Here is a 23,405-nt window from a genome sequence, read left to right as displayed (position 1 = left end):
TGCATTCTGCGGAGGAAAGCTTCCTTGAGTAGAACCCACAGGGAAGTAGGGGTCCATCGGGCGACCGACGCTGAGACAGGAGGGAGCCTACTCCCGTCTCAGATGCATCAACCTCGAGGACAAAAAGGCAACCCAAGATTGGGATGAGACAGTATCGGTGCCGAAGCGTAGGCGGATTTCAGAGCTTCGAAAGCGAAGATGGCCTCGGATGACCACTCGTAGGGATTACTGCCCTTCTTGGTCAGATCTGAGAGAGGCTTGGCCAGCGTGGAGAAGTTCCTGATAAACTTCCGATAATAGTTGGCGAATCCCAAAAAGCGCTGAATGGACCGAAGACCACTGGGACGAGGCCACTGCAGAACCGCCGAAACCTTCTGAGGGTCCATGGAAAATCCCACAGCAGAAATGATGTAGCCCAAAAAGGCAACCTGGGATCAGTGAAATTCACACTTCTCGAGCTTACAGAAAAGCTTGTTTTCACGTAACCGTTGCTGCACCCGCTTAACATTCTGGATATGAGACTTCATAGACACAGAGTAAACCAGGATGTTGTCCAAGTAAACCACCACGCACTGCTGCAACAAGTCACGAAAGACATCATAAATGAACTCCTGAAAGACCGCGGGCGCGTTACACAACCCGAAGGGCATAACCAGGGATTCATAGTGGCCGGTTCTGGTGTTGAACGCTGTCTTCCACTTGTCGCCCTTCTTGATCCGTACAAGATAGTACGCAGCCCTAAGGTCGAGTTTAGTAAAGACCGTTGCTCCCTTGAGGCGGTCGAACAACTCAGTAATCAACGGAACTGGGTAAGCATTCTTAATCGTGATTCGATTGAGACCCTTAAAATCAATGCAAGGCCTCTATTCACACAAAAAAAAAGCCAGCTCCTGCTGGAGAAGTAGACTTGCGAATGTGGCCCCGGGAAAGCGCATCCACAACGTACTCCTCCATGGCCTGATTCTCCGCAACCGAAAGAGGATACACCCTGCCACACGGAGGAGTGGCACCGGGTTGTAAGGTTATGGCACAATCGTATGGACGATGAGGAGGCAGAGCACCGGCGCGCACCTTGTCAAACACGTCCAGGTACTCCCCGTAGTCAGTAGGCAACACAGAGTCCGAGGAGGCACACAACACCTTAACAGGTCCACGGATGCAACCGGCCCCACACTGTGGAGACCATGAGAGAATCTCGGCCGACCGCCAATCAAAGGTCGGATTGTGCTTCTGAAGCCAGGGATATCCCAAAACCACGGAGTAGTGCGGGGAAGAAATTACCTGGAAACAGGCCAACTCCCTGTGAACAGCCCGAATAGCTACTTCAACCGGCAGGGTCTCGTGGGTAACCTGCAGCGGTTGCAGGGGCCTGCCATCTATCGCCTCGAGGACCAATGGAGTAACTCGAGCCTGCAGAGTTAGGAAGCCCACCTTTGACCTCTCCGTAGGAAAAACGTGGGGTATCAATTCAAAATATATGCCCACTTGGTTAAGGAAACCCGACACTGACTCGGCTCACCCCCAAAGCGCTGTGGAAGGGGGGCTGAACCAGTCATACCTCTGGCACCGCAGGTGCGGCAGCAGATGCGGAGGTAGGCGCAACAACCGGAGCAACAGAGGGAGCGACAACAGGAGTGACAACCGGCCCAATAGCACCAGGAGTAAGGTGCGCTGTGCGTGCAAGCAGCGTCTGCAACGCCTGCGCAAACTGAACCAACAAGAGATCCTGCTGGTCAAGTCTGGCAACCAACATAGGGAGCGAGGGCGTACCTGTACCGTCAGGATTCATGGCATTCGTGTACTGTCAGGGAGCGAGGAGACAGACACACAAGGAGGTGCAATTAAAGGTAGGTTTATTAATATAAAAATAAGACAAGAGTCTATGCAAGTCCAACAGCGGAAATCGTCACCAGAGCTGGGATCAGGAGCCAGGAAGAATGGTCGCCAGAGCCGGGGTCAGAAGCCAGGAGGAGTCTTAGCCAAAGCCGAGTCGGTATCCAGGAAAGCAATGAGTAGCTAAACAGGAGCTTGCTGCTGTGCAAGAGACAGCACACGAATGCAATGGACAGCTACAAAACAGCAGACTTATATGTGATAAGCCGCCACCTCCTGGGGGGGGGAGCCGCAGAGGGCTGAAAGCATAAAGGATCCCACAATGCTTTGCAGACACCTAAGATGGTTGCCAGCACATGGAGCAGCACTAGCCCTGAGGAAAGGTAGGACCTTGACAGAAACTGAGCGCCAGCCCTGTGGTTGTGGCCCCATGCCCAGGAGCCATGAGGTAATGAAGCATCCGGAAGGGGTCCGCTGTCTAACCATCATGGACCTGAGCAGAGGGTCTGGGTCACCATTTCTAACCCAGGAGGCTCAGGACGAGTCAGCCTTCACCACCCCATGTGGCTTGCCTGAATATTTGGGAAAGCTACCTGAGGTTGAGAACACACCAACCACCTTCCCAGGGGTCAGGAATGGCCTACAATGTGGAATGGAACTGGGTGAAGTTGCCCACTTTAGGGGCCTTGTGGTGTTCGGCCCTGTCTGGGAAGAGCAACTTGGGCCCGTCACTAGTCAGGAGCGAACTGCCCCTGCCTAGTCTGACAGTTGAGAATGGTAACTGTCAAGAGGGGCATGTCAGTGGTTCAGCTTTGGGGAAGAGACCCCCAGAGGTCTGGGAATGGGGAGACTGAGGCAGTTATGGCCTGGCGGACTCCCCAGGTCAAGAAACAGGTTTCGTCAGTCTTGGATGCAGCTGGCTATGGTAAGACGCCGGGGTGCAACTACCATGACTCAGCTGGACCTGTGACTGACCTAGCAGACAGGAAACTGACGGAACTGGTGTCTTGGATGTTAGCAGGTAAAGAGGAATGGTCATCTTGGACGAAGGTACCTGTGGACCCATCCGGGCAGCGATTTCCAGAATTCGCCTGTCCGGTTCACACAGGCGTCACTACCTTCGGGTCAGATGTAGTCCTGGTTCAGAGGAAGGAGATGGGAGAGGGAAAGCTCATTCTCTACCTCAACAAAAAGCTTCATCTTAATATGTTAGCAGACGACACCCCTGAGCCGAAGTGCTTGGTGAATAGGTGGGCACCCCGGCAGTCGCCACGATGTCCGGATAATCACAGCCGACTGGGGCTCCCCTGTGACCACTCACTTGGTCGGCACAACGGAAGGAACCTGGTTCTCCTGCAGTGCAATGGCACCCTGTCAACCCAAGGTGAACCTCTGGGCAGAGGTCGGCTGCGTCGGGAGGGAACCTGTAGTCCCTCCCACGCAACCACCTGAGGGGAGAGGTGTCACAATCATGTACACAGGGAGAGGAGCAGGTCATCCATTCTGCTCCAAACAACTACATTTTGGTAGTTCTCTTAAACTCCCAAATCAGTTTCTCTCCTCCGATTTCCCCCCCCCCTCAGGAATGCGTTCAGTGTATCTTGCAAAGTGACTGTCTATGGCATCCTTTTCCCAAATAAGGCAATAAGCTGCTGTTGTAAGAAGATACCAATTGATTTTTGGGTAAAAAAGAAAGGTTAGTTCTTGTGTGAGCAGTTAGAAAAGTGAGGACATTGGCTCTGTACCATCGAGCTGACCGAGAGTCTTGTTGTACCATCGCAACTGAGTGCAAGACCAGAAATCCTTTTGAGCTCATCAGAATTGAAACTGCTTAACTCCAGGCATTTATTTGGCAAGTACTTACCTAAACTTCCTTCTGTTATCTGTTGCTGTGCTGTGTTGCTGTGCTGTATTGCTCTGTGTGTATGTATATATATATATATATATATATATATATATATATATATATATATATCTATCTTAGTTACATCTTCTCTGTAAATATTTTACTGCACCTGTTTGACCCTTTTAGTAATAAATCTTTCTTCTAAAAGTGTTGAATTGTTTCTACAACTCTTAATTGCAATTTACGAATCCCTGCCTTTAAAGAGACGCTTCTGTTGGTTTAACTCTCTGCATAACCGGCATGTGTCAATGACCGGGTTATGCGGACGATTATTTCAATTATTATAGTGTTATAGCAATATTGCGAGTATCCTCTTTCTCTGAACCAAAAGGAGGTGGTGGCAGTGTGAAGGGGTTAATTGCGTAATTAACCTGACCCAGTAACAATCGCTCCCAGGCTGCCGGTACATAGATTGTGTCCAATTAGCTGGAAAATCATTGTGCAGGGTGCAGCTGGGCGTGGCATTGTTACGCACGTCACATCGCGGTTTGGATCGGCCAGTCCTTCGGTCACGAGTTTGGTGAGAAGGTCTGGGGTCTGACGACGCGATCGTGACAGTGGGTACCTGTCAAAACCAGGTACCCTATCCCCCCTCCCTCTCAAAAAGTGGAGGAGGGGAGATGCAAACAAGCAGAATGCACCTTTTTGGGTAAATGTCTGCTTTAATAATTAATGAATGCCAAGGTGCATTCATTTGTGATTTTTGTAATGTTTGTGTATAGTTCACCTTTAGCATATTTAGATTGCAGAGTTGATGGAAAATACTCACTGTAGTTTCCCCGGTAATAATACAGTTTCTGCTGATCAAGGTGCATTATGTCCGTACACACGTCATCCAGGAAGCCCTGGTCGTGGGAGACAATGAGGAGTGTTTTCTTCCAGCCCTGCAGGTAACTGGAGGGATAAGTGAGATATAAGTCGCACAGCAGCATTCAGGACCTATTTCTGTGTGGAAAGCAGTAAGAAAACTACAGTCTCTTATCCGCATACAGTGACTGCTCAGATGTAAACACATACTTGTTAAGCCAGATGACAGCGTTGAGATCCAAGTGATTGGTTGGTTCATCCAACATAAGGAGTGTTGGTTCCATGAAGAGAGCCCTGAAACATGGAATATACAGAAAAGTGAAGCAAGAGAAATGAACAGGGCTAAACACTGCAAAGGAGTTCTATAGCATCATTTCAAATCGGTACACATTTTGAGTTATTACTCTAACATTTGCAAAAGTGGGTTTCAAGGTGATGATCACATATATTTTTCCTTGCTTGCTGTTACACACTTGCCACAAATATATTGCTGGGTTGTCTGTGCACTAACGTTCCATAACCTTGAATGGGATATACTTGTACTGTAGGAGAAATGTCACGTCTAAGTGATATTGTGCGAGGGAAGCCAGGCACTAGATTTTAACCAGATGTTTGTGTGGCAAACCCAAATTTGTAAGTGCTCCCTATAGTGGTTTTCTTTGTTAGGAAACCCTTGTCATGAAAAGAAAAACATGGCTTCCATTCCAGATCACCTTCTAAAAACGCTAGCTACCCGGCTGCCTTTGCCTTAATACTTTTAAGTCACAAAGTCAGAACAAGGAAGCAGATAAACTACTGTATACAGAGAAGCATTTATTTTTGCAAGAACCATTAATGATCAAATTATTTACAATAAACTGACCACCTTCAATAAGCCTCTTATAAGAACTGTTTTTTTCTATTAGTTGTCTTCTATACAGAATGGTTACCAATTACCACTGACAGTACACACTCACCGGTCACTTTATTATTAGGTACACCTGTTCAAATGCTTGCTAACACAAATTACTAGTCAGCCGATCACATGGCAGCAAGTCAATGCATTTAGGCATCTAGAAGTGGTGAAGACGATTTGTTGAAGTTAAAACCGAGTATCAGAATGGGGAAGAAAGGGAATTTAAGAGACTTTGAACGTGGCATGGTTGTTGGTGCCAGACAGGCTGGTCTGAGTATTTCAAAAACTGCTGATCTACTGGGATTTTCAAGCACAATCATCTCCAGGGTTGACAGAGAATGGTCCAAAAAAGATAAAATATCCAATGAGCGGCAGTTGTGTGGATGAAAATGCCTTGTTGATGTCAGAGGGCAGAGGAGAATGAGCAAACTGGTTGCTACGACATTCAGATTGTATGGTCAAAATTTGGCGTAAACAAAATTCATGGATCCATCCTGCTTTGTATCAATGGTTCAGGCTGGTGGTGTAATGGTGGGGGATATTTTCTTAGAACTAGCAATGTGTACCTAATAAAGTGGCCGTTGTGTGTTTTGTACTATAGAATGTATAGCGTGGAGTAAAAAATGTACAACAGTGTAAAGAGGTGGAGATTTGGAAGTGTGCAGTGTGTGCCATTATCCAGTACAATAAATCATATACAGAGTGGAGTGCTATGGATCAATTAATGTACAGTACACAGCGAAGCAGCATTCGGTATAGGAAAGAGGTATGGAATACAGTCCGTTCAGGACAACATACCAAGTGGGGTAATCTGTCATTTGTCACAGACATTACAGCAATGAGTACAGAGTAGTGCAGTGTTTAATTCTAGATTGCTGCCCCAGTCTGTACATTTTACATTCACTGTACAGCACAGTATTTGGTGGTATAAAGGCTGTACAGCACAGCATTCAGTGTATGCTTGTGTGGAGTATAGAACATACTGTGCAGCATAAAGAGTAGGATGGCAGGGAATACAAAACATACATTATTCCCCACAACTTCAAAATATTATGTCAGTAGAGTTAAATGACTTGGTATCTCACAATAATAGTCAAAGGTCGCCACAAAGTGTAAAGAAAAACATCTAAACTGGGCTTTTGCTGTTATAATCCCAGATAGATTTATAAGCAAGGCCAAACAACACAACAAGTGCATCAGCTCATAAAATGCAAAGTATGTTTTAACAAGATATCTGCAGATACCTGGCCAGTGACACTCTCATTCTCCAGCCTCCACTGAACCTCCGCGTCTCTCGATCCTGCATCTCTGGAGTAAATCCCAGACCGGCCAAGATCCTGCGGGCTTTGGCTTCTGCTGAGGCGGCTCCCGTGGCTCGTAATTCCTCGTAGACCTGCAACAAGACAAAACAGTCAGACATCATCTTACAGACTTTTAATAACAGGTACCCTTGTCCAATTATCAGTTATCACCTTCTCCAGCCTTTCTGCTGCACTGTCATCTCCCTTCTCAAGGCGAGCTTGCAGCTTCTTTTCCTGCTCCAACAACTTCAGGCGCTTTGTGTCAGCCTTCAGGACAGCTTGAACAGCTGGCGTTTCATCAGCAACAACCTCTGCAGCAGAGAAGAGGAGACAAGTTTTAGTCTGGGACAAATGACTTATAAGTTATGTGCAATATGGTGGAAGGTGACATACCTTGCTCACAGAGAAGAACATCAATGTTGGGAGGAATGTTTAGGGCACGGTTGGCAATGTGCTTTAGCAGAGTTGTTTTTCCTTTGCTTAAAAAGGAGAAAAAAAAAAAAATACTAAGAGGAACAAATTTTAATAAACAACCTCTATATAACAGAACAATAAAATTAGAAATGAAAAACATTAAAATGAATTTAAAAAAATTACACAAAAGAGCACCTTATACACAGTGAATATATACTCCTCAAACCTTGCTCTGTACCCCAGTAAATAATAAAAATATTCAATGATGTTCACAGATTACGCACCCATTAGGTCCCACCAAACCGTAGCGCCGACCAGCAACTACAAACAAGTCAGCATTCACAAACAGCTCCTTGCCATGGGCAGAGATACTGAACTTCTCCAACTAGAGAAGGGGAAACAAGAATTTTAGACTCAGGGTATAACAATAACATGTCCAGCATTCTGAAACGGAGTAAAAAATGTAAAATCTCACTGTGTTGGTTGGCTGAAATAAAGGCATAAATTATATAAAACCCTTCCAAGCCATCTAAACTATCCTAAGCTGAACCACCCTCACCCTAGGTACTGACCTCCCTCCCACGAGAGAAGCCTAATCCCATGTGGTTTACATCCCATGTGGTTAAAATCTAGTGCCTGGCTTCCCTCGCACACTATCACTTAGATGTGACATTTCTCCTACAGTACAAGTATATCCCATTCGAAGTTATGGAACGTTAGTGCACAGGCAAACCAGCAATAGATTTTTACCGGACAGATGTAAACAAAATGGTAGGGTGCTGCCATTCTGGAGGTATGTACAAGGAGGGAATGATGGTTAAGCCAAGAAGCCCTTCCAAACTAACCTAACTTGTCAATAGGGAAACAGAAGCTGCCATTTTCTTGCCCTCTGCTCTGAAATGCTTGTCACCTGCCCCTTAGTGTATTAAACTTTAAACCAATGGCTGCGGGGGGAAAAAGTTAGTACTTATACCTACCTTACTGTCACCATCCTTCTGGTGAGATCCTTAGGAATGCTAAATATCCCAAGTCTTGTTCACAGTGCATATATTTGGGGTACACAGCATTCCCCAAGATGTCACCGAAGGATGGTTACATCACCCTCACATAGGCACCTCAGGTGAGAAAAGTATATTTACTAATTTTTCATCACACTTTTTGTATTTTTGTTTTATTTTTTATTTGCTGCAGTGTTTTAGCAAACGAAGTGGGCAAGGGGTTCTCAAACAAACAAACCTTGCTTTTATTAGTGCAATGTCCTCTTTAAAGGTCAACTCCAATTAATATCTAAAAAAATTGTAAATCTTGTACTTGGACAAGTTGGTCCTTATCCCAAACTTCTGAAGTCTTTCAATGCATCCCGATTTCCTTAGGCTACGTTCACACTAGTGTTGTGTGCAGGCGGCAGAAAGGCGTTTGGGAAGCGTTTTTACCGCTTCTCAAACGTCTCGGACAATTCTGCACATTGCAGCACATAATGCTGTTCTAACGGAAGCGTTAGCGTCGCGTCAAAACGGACGCCTCTGGTCGAGTCAGGAGGCGTTGAAGCCTCCTATTCTAATCTATGGTGCCGCTCCGCCCGGCCGGCGTTTGCGGTGCGGTTGCGGAGTGGTAACACCATTTAAACTTCATTATAGGCGTTTGTGGGGTGTTTTTAACTCTTGCGGAGCATTTGCCGAGTGTTAAAGAACGCTCCGCAAACGTCGGACCAACGCTTGCCAAACGCTATAGGGGTGTTTGGCAAGAGTTGGTAAAACAGTCAAGTGTGAACGAGCCCTAAAATCACATCCCTGATAAAAATGTTTTTGCCTTCAACTGGTAGTTGGCTTGAAGAAATCAATGAATAGAATATCTGGGAATCTTATACATTTGCTTGAAGTTTTTCATTAAAATGAGCTAAGGCACAACTTATATGAATTCTAATGACATTAAAAATCATAACTAAGCATGTGAAAACACAAACACAGGGCTTTGATTAACAGTCATGGACATCCTGCGACCCCCTTCAACACAAAGGAGCTGCATATCCTGTGCCAGCCAGAACTTTCAGTTACCTTGATGTCGGAGGCATTCTCCAGCATGGCTTGGCGGGATGACAATTCTGCCTGTGAAACGGAGAAGTCGTTCTCTGCTGCAGTTGCCTTTTTCATTGTTGCCACCTGTTTCTCATAATCCATCTATGACACACAAGACATTCAGGTGTTAATATCGGTGAGAATCAGAGAATGGTAAAAGTTTTATTAAAGGGTAATTCCAGGCAAAAAAAAAAATTAAAGCATAACGCACACAGGATCAAAAAGTTACATTTTACAATGTTTTCTGTGTTTCCTGCATCATTATTCATACTTCCAAGTCAGGTATGTATCAGATTGGTGGAACTTATTACTGGCATAGTTTTTACATAAGCCGATGTATGAAAGGCAGCAAGGAAGGTGTTCCAGCATTACCAGCAAGTGTTTTCCAGGATCATCAGATCACGGACATAGGAATGGGGGCAGCCCTGTTCATTACAGGATGCTTGGAGAAAACACTGAACAGCCCATCACACAGGGTATATGGTTTGTGTCACAAGGTTTTATTTTCATGCAAGCCTACCTCTATGTTATTCTGTGATTTATGTTATCATTTTGATGCAGGTAAGTGACTCATTAGGCAGGAATGATGGACAAGAGCTAGCACCACATGACAAAGGCAGCTCCAATATGCCTGTTTTAAATAGTTATTTTAAAAGGTGACTTATACCAGTATGTGACTATTCTGCATGTTAGAAACTCAAGAACGAAAAGGGCAGGCTGGGATCAGCGCCCTGCACTCGGGGACAAGAGCCCAAACTAGCCAACAGCAAACCTTAGATGGCAGAGGCATTCTCTGCCCCGCAGCCACACATGAAAGGGGAGTGCTGCAGGGCAGGGAATGACTGTGCCTAGAACTGGCTTTGAATGCTTCCCAGCTTGAAAGCTCACACGGCAAGACGCCTGAGCTTATCCTTTCCCTGCCAATCAATTTGCACTTGCAAGTCTGCAGGGAATCAAAATCTTTCTTACACCTGGCTGCAGTCAACGGGTAGTTCGCGATCAACAGGTTGCCAACCCCCACCTTACGCTATCTCTCCTTTTTCAAATAGACAGTCCTTTATGCAATATAAAAACTAAATTAAAAAAACAAAAAAAAAATCCAGTAGAAAAAGAATGTAACAAAACTTCCCATAACTAATCAGTTGCTAATCTAGTGTTTATAATCAAGATTAACTAAAGCACCAGATGTGCAAATCTATTAAATGCGATCCTTTAGAAAGAAAAAATCTGGTGACCCTTTTGACATACGACGCTCATGTCAATCCATACCTTCATTTCTAAGTCCCAATGAAAATGATAGTCTTTTTCCACATTTTCCTTTGGTGCCATGCTGCATTATTATACTTACAAGCACAGTGGATCCAGCACTGTCCTCTTTTCACCCACTATTCTCTTACTACAGGGTCCTGTCCCAAGCCACCATCTTTCCCTTTGAGAGCTGGCTGTCTCTTCCTGGCTCTGGCAGGTGACCTCCCAATGACATGTTGCCTGATCTCGCATATGCATAGGCAAAGATCCTACACCATGTCAGATTACATTTTGCAATAGATTTTATGAATGGAGGAAAGTATGTGTGACGTCAGTATCCCAAAAGGATGCAAGAGGCGGCTGAAACGCCATTCTCGCTTAGGTGAGAATCAAGGTGGGTGTAGGTCAAATGGAAAAAAAGTGAATTAAAAAACTAAGGAGAAATAAAAAGTCAACGATGAAAGTTATTTTTATGTGAAGGTTCACTTTAACAGTGGCTTGTTAAATTAAAAAGTGTGACATCACAGAATGAAATCACATCTCACTCACCTGCTTCTTCATCTTCTTTTTCTCTTTCTTGCTTAGATTGGCAAATGGATCCTCAGCTGGTGTTTTTTCTTCACCTTCCTCATCGCCAGACTGATGGAGATACAGAGTTTGAAAAAACATCCTTACATCTAAACTACAAAACTTATTGCAACTGTCTTCAATAACACAACAGTAAATGTATGCAAATCCTGTACAGCTGAACCAAGTTCTAAAGATAGGAAAGCAGCACAAATAGACAAATCAGTTGTGCTGCAGTGCTCATGTGCCAACAAGCAATATGCGGATAGGTGGAAGGAGCAGAATTGCAGAGAGAGGAGTTCAACAGTCTACTGCTTCTTCTTTCTTTCTTTCACAGGCAGCAGAGGGGGGATGGGGGCAAATCTGACAGTGTTGCTTAACCACTTCAATACCGGGCACTTTCACCCCCTTCCTGCCCAGGCCAATTTTCATCTTTCAGCGCGCTCACATTTTGAATGACAATTGCGCGGTCATGCAACGCTGTACCCGAACTATATTTTTATCACTTTGTTCACACAACTACAGTAGGGCTTTGTTTTGGTGGTATTTAACCACCACTGGGTATTTTTTTTCTTGCTAAATTAACAAAAAAAGACTGAAAGCTTTGGGGGGGAAAAAAAAAACAAAACAGTTTTTCTTAGTTTGTTATAAAATTAAATAAATATTTGCTCTTCATAACTTTAGGCCAAGATGAATTCTGCTACGTTTCTTTGGGGAAAATAACCCACGTCAGTATTTATTATTTAGTCTGTAGGGAAGTTATAGAGTTCACAAACTATGGGATATATCTGAAAATCAATCAATCCTGAAGTACTGACATCCAATCTAGTTTCGTGAGGCCCAAAAATGGCAGAACAGTACAGATATGCCCCAAATGACCCCTTTTTACAAAGTAAAACAGTCCAAAGTATTTAGTAAGAGGCATGGCGATTTTTGTCTTAATATTTTGGAAAATTAAAAAAAAAAAAAGTGAATTTTTTTTACACATACTGTCACCAGTGCAGTATCGTATCATATAACTGGTGTGGCTGTGATCAAGGACACTAACTGATGACAGTATTCAGTTTTTTTTTTACGATAACACACTGTGACCAGAGTAGTATAATGCTACCATAGTAACATTGTACTACTCTGGGGAAGTGATCAGTATTTTTGTTTTTTTGTTTTTTTTTTTTTACACACACTATGTTTGCTTATAGCAAAGAAATTCATTCCTATAAGCAATCATTTAACTGAATGAAATTGATTCATTCAGGTTTTTTTTGTTGAGATTAGCTGTGATTGACCACAGCTAATCACATGATACAGATGGGCTGTGATTGGCCCAGTCTGTACCATGTGATTACTATGAACAATTACAGCTAGTGACACAATTATATACAATTGATGGCATGAAAGGAAGCCATCCATTGTTTACAATTGTCAAGTGACATGCTGTGCTTGGTCACAGCGTTCAGATGGTACTGGCAGCAGGCCAGTACACAGATTTATCATCGGTTGTGTTTGAGGAACAGATCTTGCCACAGCCCGACCCTGTGGGTATGCACAAGGCGCGATCCGGCAGGACGTCATATGACGTCCTGCAGCAACCCCGCGGCCCGCCCCTCAATCCTTGCCTAAGCCTCCTCTGATCCAGCGACGTTTCAGAGAGCCTCTGCTGTCTGGGGACTCTCTTTCTCCTCACTGGCTGAGACAGCAGCGGGAGCCCATTGGCTCCCGCTGCTGTTAATCACAGCCAGTGAGCCAATGGGGAGAGAGCAGGGGAGGGGTGGGGCAGGACTGAGCCGCGGGCTCTATGTGTCTTATGGACACTTAGAGCAGCAGCTCGGGGGCAAGCACACAGCAGTGCCCTCAAGACGAGTGGCTTTCCCTGGGGGCACTGCTCAAGGGGGAGGAGTGAGAAGCGCCAGCGTGGACCCGAAAAAAGGATCGGGGCTGCTCTATGCAAAACCACTGCAGGTGGCAGGTAAGTATAGACATGTTTGTTAAAAAAAAAAAAAAGTTAAAAAAGATGTTTGGCAGATAACAAGGCTCCCCTATATGGATTTCCTCTGTGTATTTAGCACTTGTCTGGAGTTCAGCTGCTCTTCCTGGTCTGCTTCAAGCTCAAGATAAGTGATTCAGAAAGTAAAATCCAGAAGCAGCCAGACATTTTTAGCTTCTAGTCTAGGAGGTCAGCAACTGTAGCCTCAGTAGCTGTCTCAGTAGAGGTTTAGGCTCCATGCACACTAGTGGTTTTTCAAGCTCCTAGAAGCTAATATGAGCATTTTTTTCTGCTCCTAGAAGCTAATAATGTTATCCTATGTGTCCATGTACACAATTTTTTGCTAGAAGCATTTTTCAAACTTTAGCATTTAGGAGCAGAAAACAAAAATGTTTTTGTAGAGTTTTTGAGAGTGTTTTCCTGGCAGAAAAAAGAACTCTGAACGCTCCAAAAGCTACTAAACCAAGCATCAGAATGGGGAAGAAAGGGGATTTAAGTGACTTTGAAGTGGCACGGTTGTTGGCATCAGACAAGCTAATCTGAGTAGTTAAACTGCTGGCGTACTGGGATTTACATGCACAACCACCTCTAGGGTTTACAAAAAATGGTCCGAAAAAGAGAAAATATCCAGAGAGCAGCAGTTGTGTGGATGAAAATGACTTGTTGGTGTCAGAGGAGAATGGACAGACTGGTTGCTGAGACATTCAGATTCTAGGGTCAGAATTTGGCGTAAACAACATGACAGCATGGATCCATCCTACCTTGTATCAATGGTTCAGGCTGGTGGTGGTAGTGTGATGGTGTGGGGGATATTTTCTTGGAGCTAGCAATGTGTACCTAATAAAGTGGTTAGTGAGTGTACTTAGCGCTGCACTCTCATTCTTTATCAGTGAGTGTACTTGTTTCAAGGCAATGAAACAGAAACAAGGGTGAAAGTCTCGGGACCCAAATCGATAAACAGATCAGCAGTGGCAGTGCCCAAAACTTCAGTTCTCAGATGTTCATATTAAAAAGTTCAGTTACTGTGACTTCCACCCACCTTGGAATCGCTGTCTCTTTAATGACATACGCTGCCACAAACAGTCAGGATGGTGTCTTTTTACCTCTCTTACATCCACTGGCCCAACCTCAACAAGACAACTCACTCACACATTAATGCATTCTAACCCTCCTAGATTGTAAGCTCGAAAAAGCAGGGCCCTCGAACCCCTCGTATATTGTTTTGTTACTGTATTGTCTCATGTACTGTCCCCCACTACTCTGTACAGCGCTGAGCAAACTTTTTAGCACTATATAAATACTGTATAATAATAATAATAATATTCTTATGCATCAAGACTCACCCCTTGCAGTGAGCCAAAACTGTCTGCATCGTCGTCATCATCATCATCCAGAGCACCAAACCGATTCTGATTCTGTGTAGATAAAAAAAAGGTAGAGGAACCTATAAGTGGTGGACAATTCTATGCATCACTTGGAGATATTAGATCCCCATTGATACTTGTTTTGCCATCCAGTCTCATTTTATCATTTTGTTTGGGCAGAACAGAACTGCCCAAACAGAACGATAAAATGTAAAAAGCAACTTCATTAACGTATTGATGGGAAAGGACGCAGTCAGCCAGGCTGAACATTTTCAGCCCATTATCCAGTCATAGCGTGCTCTAGAAAGTAACATTACATTTGACTTAATATATAGAGGTCTCTGTTTAGAGATCTCTGCACCATGGGAGAAATTAATTACCTGTGTTGGTTTTGGCTTTTTGTTGTTCTTTTTAGTCTTCTTTTCTTCCTCTTCAACCTTTTCAGGAGCCTTAGGAGGAACCTTTTCAGGAGCCTTAGGAGGAACCTTTTCAGGAGCCTTAGGAGGAACCTTTTCAGGAGCCTTAGGAGGCGGTTTCTGTAAATGAAAGAAGTCATCTTTTGGACACTAAGGAAGGACAGAAAACAAGAGCAAAGACAGACTCACAGCTTTTCTCTGTCTATGCTACTCTCTGGGAACGAGGACAAACACATATCTTTTTTTGCCTGTGGAACCCTGCAGGAGGAGGGACAAACTCCTCGCTTATTTCTGTCTACATCACCCTGCAAGAGGACAGAGACTCAAATCTACCTTCTCTGTGCCATCCTGCAAAAGGAGGGACAGGCTTATAGATCTATTCCTGTCTAATTCACCCTGCAGGAGGCAAGCCAGACTAAAAGCTCCCTTCTGTCTGTGTCACCCTGCAGGAGGAGGGACAGACTCTCAGCTCCCTACTGTCTGTGTCAACATGCAGAAGGAAGGACAGACTTGTAACTTCTGTGTTACCCTGCAAGAGGAGGGACAGAATCACAGCTCCCATCTGTCTGCATCACCCGTGAAGGAGGAGAAAGAAACTCATAGCTCTTATCTTTCCGAGTCACCCTACAGGAAAAAGGGACAGATTCATAGCTCCCTTCTGTGTCACTAAACAGGGGAACACAATTTAAATAGTCGCCAGCACACCGTGGATCTTTAATTAAGTCCAAACTTTTTTTTTTATCGAAGAAAGATCACAAACAGATTAGTGCGACATTTTGGAAACGCGCACGACCCCTCTGTCAGGCATGTGTGATGGGAATATGAACTGTTACCTATACAGGAGGAGGGACAGATTCATAGCTCCCTTCATTATATTTTAATGGACAGAAAATATACACCACTACTTTAGTTTTAAGAATAGTTCTTAGTTTATTATGCTCTCTGTCAACAATGGAATTATTCTGCTGGAAAAGAGCCACTCACTTTGCTTTTTGCTTTTTCTTTTGGCACCTCCTCTTCACTTTCTTCTTTATCTTCACTTGGGGGCTAACACACAACAGTGAGAAAAGGTAAAAGGAAATTAAAGTTGTTCTAAATTAAGATATGCATTAAGATAAAAAAAAATGTCCTTTTATTCATATTGCCCCCTCATTCCCCTGGATATGTACCTGAGCTTGATCTCGATCCATTGCTGTGCCTGTCTGCAGCAGTTCTCTCTTTTCTCTCTGCTCACAGAGGCAGCAGCAGCATTGGCTCCTGTTGCTGTCAATCAAATCCTGCTAGCAGACACTGGGGGGCAGGGCTGAGCAGAGCTGAGCCACGCTGTTTGTATCAATAGATGCAAATAGCCAGGCTTGGGAGAGGGTCCGCAGGTGTGCACCCATAGGAAACGGCTTCCTATGGGAGAGGTGCCGAGAAAAAGAGAAGCCCAGAGTGTCAGCGGGACCCGAGAAGAGAAGGTTGGTGGCCACTCTATGCAATACCATTGTACAGAGCAGGTAAGCATAACATTTGAAATATTTTAATACAATATGAAAGCTTTACAATCATTTTAAATCATTAAAATTATAACGCAAATAAAATAAAAACATACCGGTTTGGGTTTTTCATTTTTCTTTCCTATCTTCTGTTTTTTCTCCTCTTCTTCCTGAGAAACAAAGGGGAGCAGCGATGAGTATAAACTATGTCGGGTGACCCATGCTGAGTTGTAGTAGCCACAGAATTGATCTTCTTAGTGGTTATGTTGCCAGGACAATTTAAAATTCAGGTGAGGAGTGATTGCCCATGGGGAGCAAAGCAACAGCTTCATTTACAGGTATACCAAAAGCAAAAAAGTTTTTATTTTTTTCATTTTTAACTAGATTAGGAAATGTTTACATTTCTAAATTCCTTCAAAGTTTCTTATGTCATATATGCCCCATGGGGGAGATTGTTTAGTAGTTCCTGTTCTGTACAGTGAGTGAAAGTGAGAGGAAATCTCTCAAAAGTGAGGAAAATGCCTACTTAGACAATTGCCACTGGAAGAGATGAGTCTATTGCAAGATTTCCTGCTCTATTCAACTTCTTTTGACAACTCCCATTTTTTGTTTTTTTTCCCCAGACTTTAAATCAAAGTGATGGTGGTCACCAAGACAATAGACAAATAAAGAGCACATTGTTCCAACGTGGGGACACACATATCAATAAAAAACATACAAGGTCTACCAAAAAAAACAAACAAAACAATGTTTTGGCTATAGATACACTTTTAAATGGCTGCGCAACCAATTCTCACACCACCCTTTGCTCCCGGTCCCTCCATTCAGTCTCCAGGACAAAACAAATACCCAATGTGGGAGAGCATGCGACTCTCTCTCCTTCCTGGAGCCAACTTTCTTCACAGCAACTGGCTAAATGAAACACCAGGGATGCAATGAACTGGTGGGGGGGTAAGAGAACACAATGAACCCATTGCATTGCCTTGCATAATGCAACAACATTTTAACTATTGGAAACCAAATCATAACATAATTCATTGATAATTTATTGTGTGAATAAAGTCCAATATGTTTTATCAGTGGGTGGCTGGGAGAAAAGGGGAGAGCATGCTATTGCACTGCACAAGATCGCAAGTCACATCAGCAGAGCCCAGAAGATTAAAGCCAGCAGTAAATCTGTAATGAAGACAGCTAAAACTTTCAGCATTCCCAGCAGCCCTCTGAATGTAGTATATGTAGATATAACTAAGCTAAACCAATCTAAAGTGGAAGAAAACAAAACAAATAGTTTTTTTTCCTGGAATTCGGCTTTATTTACTTTTTTCTTAAATGCAGCCAGTGTAAGTGCCTGAATCTGACTTAGTATGAAACGCTTACCATTCCCTCTATACAACAGTACTCAGACTGGGAGAGGGAGGGGCAGGACTGAAAGCCAATCAGGTTTGAGGCATGCCAGTTTGCTGAAAAGGAACCTGCTGATAGGCAGAGAGAGTAGAGTGGGCAGAAAGCTGACCTAATTGATTTGCTGCCACTCTTTTCATGTCTAGTCAGCAGGATGGGGGGGGGGGGGGGGGGGATAGAGGACAACACCTTCTCCCCTCACCTGTAATTGTTGCCATCCACATTGTTGTGCTGTGTGGCTGTGTAAATCTCAGGACCAGATAAACAGAAACACAACTGCTTTGGAAGGTGAACAGCTCTTAAGCTGGCCATACATTTTACATTTTTCTTGTTCAATTTCCTTTAGTTACCTTTAACTACATAGTGCAAGGGCTTGTCTGATTGCAAACACATTGAAAGTGTTTAGGTTTGACCTCATATTATATGGTTTTAGTAAATCTAAAGGAAAATTGTACAACGTACGGCCAACGTGTGTATTCTGCGTTCTGCCTTAAAGTTAGCTTTAAGCAAATAACTTTTTGCAGACTTTGGTGCTAGCTTCTGCAGCCATTTTTGACCAGGGCAAACCAGCAATTTGAAGCAATACAGAAATTTTGCAGCCATCTACAAATCTACTTCTCATATGGTGGTACAAGACTCAGCTAAACTACACCGAATGTTTCCATGTTAGCACTGTTGGGAATCTGAAGGGACTCTCATATACATCTTTTGAGAGTATCCAAAACTAGCGGGTTTCTTGGATGAAGTAGAGAAAACAATTCAGACCATGACAGGAGTCTCCTTTCACTAAAACCCGGCTGCATACCTCTTGAATGACACCCCATTATTCAACATGAAATTAAAAAATTCTCTACTTCAACACTTGCTCATGGCAGCCAGGGCCTGTATACCGGCATAGTGGAAAAGTACTAGCCCCCCTATAATAGCCCAAAGGTGAGTGTCAGGAATGGACTCATTATTAGTGGTGGGACTCATCTGTCGTGTGGGCTGCAGTACCAGGGCTGGCCAGCGGGTGCTCTCAGCAGCCAGAAGCTCACTCCTGCAGTCAGCCATCACCTGAGGCTGATTGCAGGAGGTGTATTTAAGGAATGGCCAGACCTGCAGTCAGTGCCTTGGTGTATGTTTCCCATGAGCCCTGTACCTACATCCTGTCTGCTTCCTGCCTGATCCTAACTCTTAACTAACTCCACCTGTCCTGACCTCGGCTATTCCTGACCACTCTTCCGCTCGCTCCTGGTACCGTTTGCCCGTTTGCTACCGACCCGGCCTGCCCGACTACGTTTGATTGTATATATAGTTATCTGTTGGGTGTGGGTTGTTTGCGCGGTGTTATGTTTACCTTGCACTGCGTTTGTGTTGTTTAGTCTTCAATAAATTGTCTTGTTTACACTATACCTGAAGTCTGCGTTTCCTTGTGTCAGTCCACACACCTCTGGTCATACCCGGAGCCCTGACATTACACCAAGGCCATTCCTGACCAGAAGTGGCTGCACAGGGAAGCCATCTTGGCTTGTTGTTGGGAGGATGCATCCTGAGGAGGTTATATACTTGTGTCTGCTAGTCTTAGATGACAGAGAATATGGCTATCAGACTCTGCAGGAGTATACCAGGGATCAGCTGCTAGAATGCATACGGGTCACTCATTCTCTAGTAGATCAGGGCACAGAGTTCTCTGAGGTGCAACCATTGATTCAGGCTTGTGTTAAGTTGGCTTCATCTAGTACCCCTGAAAGCAGGGATGACTTTCTTCCACCAGTGTGGATCAAATAGAATCACTGGTATGGTTGTTGGAGGATGATCCGGATTGCTTCTGGGAACATTATTCAGCATGTTCACCATGTGTGCTAGTGGACTGTATAAACACAGTGCAGTCTTTGGTCAGACAGGCTATGTGTAAGCTGAGTTTTGTTCAACCAATACTACAGTCCTGGTCAGACTTGTTACACCTAGCCTCAGGCAGCTTGCAACAAACCCATCTTGCTTCTAATCATTCCTCTGCTCAAAGCTCTATTCCTGCATTCCCGACAGCACCCCCAGTTACAGCCCAATATACCCTGCTATCTACCACGTCAGTCCCCTGCTCCCACTCGCTGCACCTATCCTGCCTTTAACCCTGTAAAAAAGGCTGCTGTAACAACTATTCCCTCCTCTGTTCCACCCTCCAGCTCTTCTCTGTCCCCAGCTACTCCATCCATTTACAGAACTGCATTTACTTGCAGTGCCCCAGTAACTAAAGCCAAGAAGAAGCGAAAATTCTTTCCAACCAGTACCATCCTACCAGTATCCAAACCGGTCAGCCTGCTGTCTGAGAACCCGCCTTCCGTTGTTCAGCCTGATGACCCAGTGTACGCTACCCAGCCTGATGGCCCGGTCCGGCCTGATCCGGCCTGATGGCCCTACCCAGCCTGATGATCCTATCCAGCTTGATGACCTGGTGCCCGCTACCCAGCCTGATGACCCGATCCAGCCTGATGACCCGGTGTTCGGGATCCAGCCTGATGACCCGATTCAGCCTGATGACCCGATCCAGCCTGATGATCCTACCCAGCCTGATGATCCTACCCAGCCTGATGACCTGGTGCCCGCTACCCACCCTGATGGCCCGATCCAGCCTGATGACCCGGTCCGGCCTGGTGCCTCGGTGCCCGTGTCGTCCGGCCTGGTGCCCGCTGTCGTACCAGATGACTCGGTGCCCGCTGTCGAGCTTGGTGACGCGGTGCCCGCTATTCTACCAGATGACGCTCTGCCCGCTGTCCTGCCAGATAACTCGGTGCCCGCTGTCCTGCCAGATGACTCGGTGCCCGCTGTCGTGCCAGATGACTCGGTGCCCGCTGTCGTGCCAGATGACTCGGTGCCCGCTGTCCTGCCAGATGACTCGGTGCCCGCTGTCCTGCCAGATGACTCGGTGCCCGCTGTCCTGCCAGATGACTCGGTGCCCGCTGTCCTGCCAGATGACTCGGTGCCCGCTGTCCTGCCAGATGACTCGGTGCCCGCTGTCCTGCCAGATGACTCGGTGCCCGCTGTCGAGCTTGGTGACCCGGTGCCCTCGGTTCTGCTAGATGGCTCGGTGCCCGCTGACTTGCCAGATGACTCGGTGCCCGCTGACTTGCCAGATGACTCGGTGCCCGCTGACGAGCTTGGTGACCCGGTGCCCTCGGTTCTGCTAGATGGCTCGGTGCCCGCTGACTTGCCAGATGACTCTGTGCCCGCTGTCGCGCTTGGTGACTCGGTGCCCGCTGTCCTGCCAGATGACTCGGTGCCCGCTGTCTAGCTTGGTGACCCGGAGCCCGCAGTTCTGCTAGATGGCTCGTTGCCCGCTGACTTGCCAGATGACTCGGTGCCCGCTGACTTGCCAGGTGACTCGGCGCCCGCTGTCGAGCTTGGTGACTCGGTGCCTGTCGTACCAGATGACTCGTGCCCGCTGTCCTGCCAGATGACTCGCCGCCCGCTGTCCTGCCAGATGACTCGCCGCCCGCTGTCCTGCCAGATGACTCGCCGCCCGCTGTCGAGCTTGGTGACCCAGTGCCCGCTGACTTGCTAGATAACTCGGTGCCCGCTGACTTGCTAGATAACTCGGTGCCCGCTGACTTGCCAGATGGCTCGGTGCCCGCTGTCGAGCTTGGTGACTCGGTGCCCGCTGTCCTGCCAGATGACTTGGTGCCCGCTGTCGAGCTTGGTGACCCGTGCCCGCTGACTTGCCAGATGACTCGGTGCCCGCTGACTTGCCAGATGACTCGGTGCCCAATGTCGAGCTTGGTGACTCGGTGCCCGCTGTCCTGCCAGATGACTCGGCGCCCGCTCTCCTGCCAGATGACTCGGCGCCCGCTCTCCTGCCAGATGACTCGGCGCCCGCTCTCCTGCCAGATGACTCGGCGCCCGCTCTCCTGCCAGATGACTCGGCGCCCGCTGTCGAGCTTGGTGACTCGGCGCCCGCTGTCGTGCCAGATGACTTGGTGCCCGCTGTCGAGCTTGGTGACCCGGTGTCCGCGGTTCTGCTAGATGGCTCGTTGCCCGCTGACTTGCCAGATGACTCGGTGCCCGCTGACGAGCTTGGTGACTCGGTGCCCACTCGTCACTCGGTGCCCGTCACTCGTGACTCGGTGCCCGCTCGGTGGTACGACCTGCTGTCGTACCAGGTGACTTGGTGCCTGCTGTCGTGCCAGATGACTCGGTGCCTGCTGTTGTGTCAGGTGACTCGGTGCCCGCTGTCTTGCCAGGTGACTCGGTGCCCGCTGTCGAGCTTGGTGACCCGTGCCCGCTGACTTGCTAGATGGCTCGGTGCCCACTGACTTGCCAGATGACTCGGTGCCCGCTGTCGAGCTTGGTGACTTGGCGCCCGCTGTCGAGCTTGGTGACTCGGCGCCCGCTGTCGAGCTTGGTGACTCGGCGCCCGCTGTCGAGCTTGGTGACTCGGTGCCCACTCGTCACTCGGTGCCCGTCACTCGTGACTCGGTGCCCGCTCGGTGGTAAGACCTGCTGTCGTACCAGGTGACTTGGTGCCTGCTGTCGTGCCAGATGACTCGGTGGCCGCTCTTCTGCTAGATGGCCCGGTGCCTGCTGCTCCGCCTGATGACCTGGTGCCCGCTGCCCAGCCTGATGGCCCGATCCAGCCTGATGACCCGGTGTTTGTGATCAAGCCCGATGACCCGATCCAGCCTGATGATCCTACCCAGCCTGACGATCCTACCCAGCTTGATGACCTGGTGCCCGCTACCCACCCTGATGGTCCGATCCAGCCTGATGACCCGGTGTTCGTGATCCAGCCTGATGACCCGATCCGGCCTGGCGCCTCGGTGCCCGTGGTCCGGCCTGGTGCCCGCTGTTCTACCAGATGACTCGGTGCCGGCTGTCGCGCCAGATGACTGTGCCCGCTGTCGAGCTTGGTGACTCGGTGCCCGCTGTTCTACCAGATGACTCAGTGCCCGCTGTCAAGCTTGGCGACTTGGTGCCCGCTGTCCTGCCAGATGACTCGGTGCCCGTTGTCCTGCCAGATGACTTGGTTCCCGCTGTCCTGCCAGATGACTCGGTGCCCGCTGTCGAGCTTGATGACCTGGTGCCCGCTACCCACCCTGATGGTCCGATCCAGCCTGATGACCCGGTGTTCGTGATCCACCCTGATGACCCGATCCGGCCTGGCGCCTCGGTGCCCGTGGTCCGGCCTGGTGCCCGCTGTTCTACCAGATGACTCGGTGCCCGCTGTAGCGCCAGATGACTGTGCCCGCTGTCGAGCTTGGTGACTCGGTGCCCGCTGTTCTACCAGATGACTCAGTGCCCGCTGTCAAGCTTGGTGACTTGGTGCCCGCTGTCCTGCCAGATGACTCGGTGCACTGCCAACTCCTGATGTCCAGCTAAACTGGCCAACAACTGATTCCCAGCCTGCTCCGGGAGATCCTGTGTCTAGTAACCTGCCTTCCAGATGACTCGGTGTCCGCTGTTCTACCAGATGACTCAGTGCCCGCTGTCAAGCTTGGCTGATCCAGCCTGCCCGATCCAGCCTGCTGTTGTGTCAGGTGACTCGGTGCCCGCTGTCCTGCCAGATGACGCGGTGCCCGCTGTCCTGCCAGATGACGCGGTGCCCGCTGTCGAGCTTGGTGACCCGGTGCCCGCTGACTTGCTAGATGGCTCGGTGCCCGCTGACTTGCCAGATGACTCGGTGCCCGCTGACTTGCCAGGTGACTCGGTGCCCGCTGTCGAGCTTGGTGACTCGGTGCTCGCT

At 47.2% G+C, this 23,405-nt stretch overlaps 1 protein-coding gene across 1 annotated transcript in view; it reads right to left on the bottom strand.

Annotated features, from left to right (window-relative positions):
* Nucleotides 1-23,405, bottom strand: part of ABCF1 (ATP binding cassette subfamily F member 1) — an 80,667-nt gene that overhangs the window by 24,022 nt on the left and 33,240 nt on the right. Inside the window, exons 7-18 of the mRNA XM_089656937.1 lie at nt 16,405-16,458; nt 15,795-15,857; nt 14,775-14,930; nt 14,374-14,445; nt 11,029-11,118; nt 9,211-9,333; nt 7,441-7,541; nt 7,136-7,221; nt 6,914-7,053; nt 6,686-6,834; nt 4,757-4,840; nt 4,509-4,633 (exon numbers count right to left, since the gene is read on the bottom strand). Coding sequence (XP_089513063.1) covers nt 4,509-4,633; nt 4,757-4,840; nt 6,686-6,834; nt 6,914-7,053; nt 7,136-7,221; nt 7,441-7,541; nt 9,211-9,333; nt 11,029-11,118; nt 14,374-14,445; nt 14,775-14,930; nt 15,795-15,857; nt 16,405-16,458 — 1,243 coding nt within the window. The remainder of the gene's footprint in view (nt 1-4,508; nt 4,634-4,756; nt 4,841-6,685; nt 6,835-6,913; nt 7,054-7,135; nt 7,222-7,440; nt 7,542-9,210; nt 9,334-11,028; nt 11,119-14,373; nt 14,446-14,774; nt 14,931-15,794; nt 15,858-16,404; nt 16,459-23,405) is intronic.

This window comes from Staurois parvus, unplaced genomic scaffold (assembly GCF_062004578.1).
Source record: "Staurois parvus isolate SC_StPar_1 unplaced genomic scaffold, SC_StPar_1.0 ptg000950l, whole genome shotgun sequence".
Taxonomy (NCBI): Eukaryota; Metazoa; Chordata; class Amphibia; order Anura; family Ranidae; genus Staurois; species Staurois parvus.
This window is presented reverse-complemented; position numbering and strand designations above follow the sequence as displayed.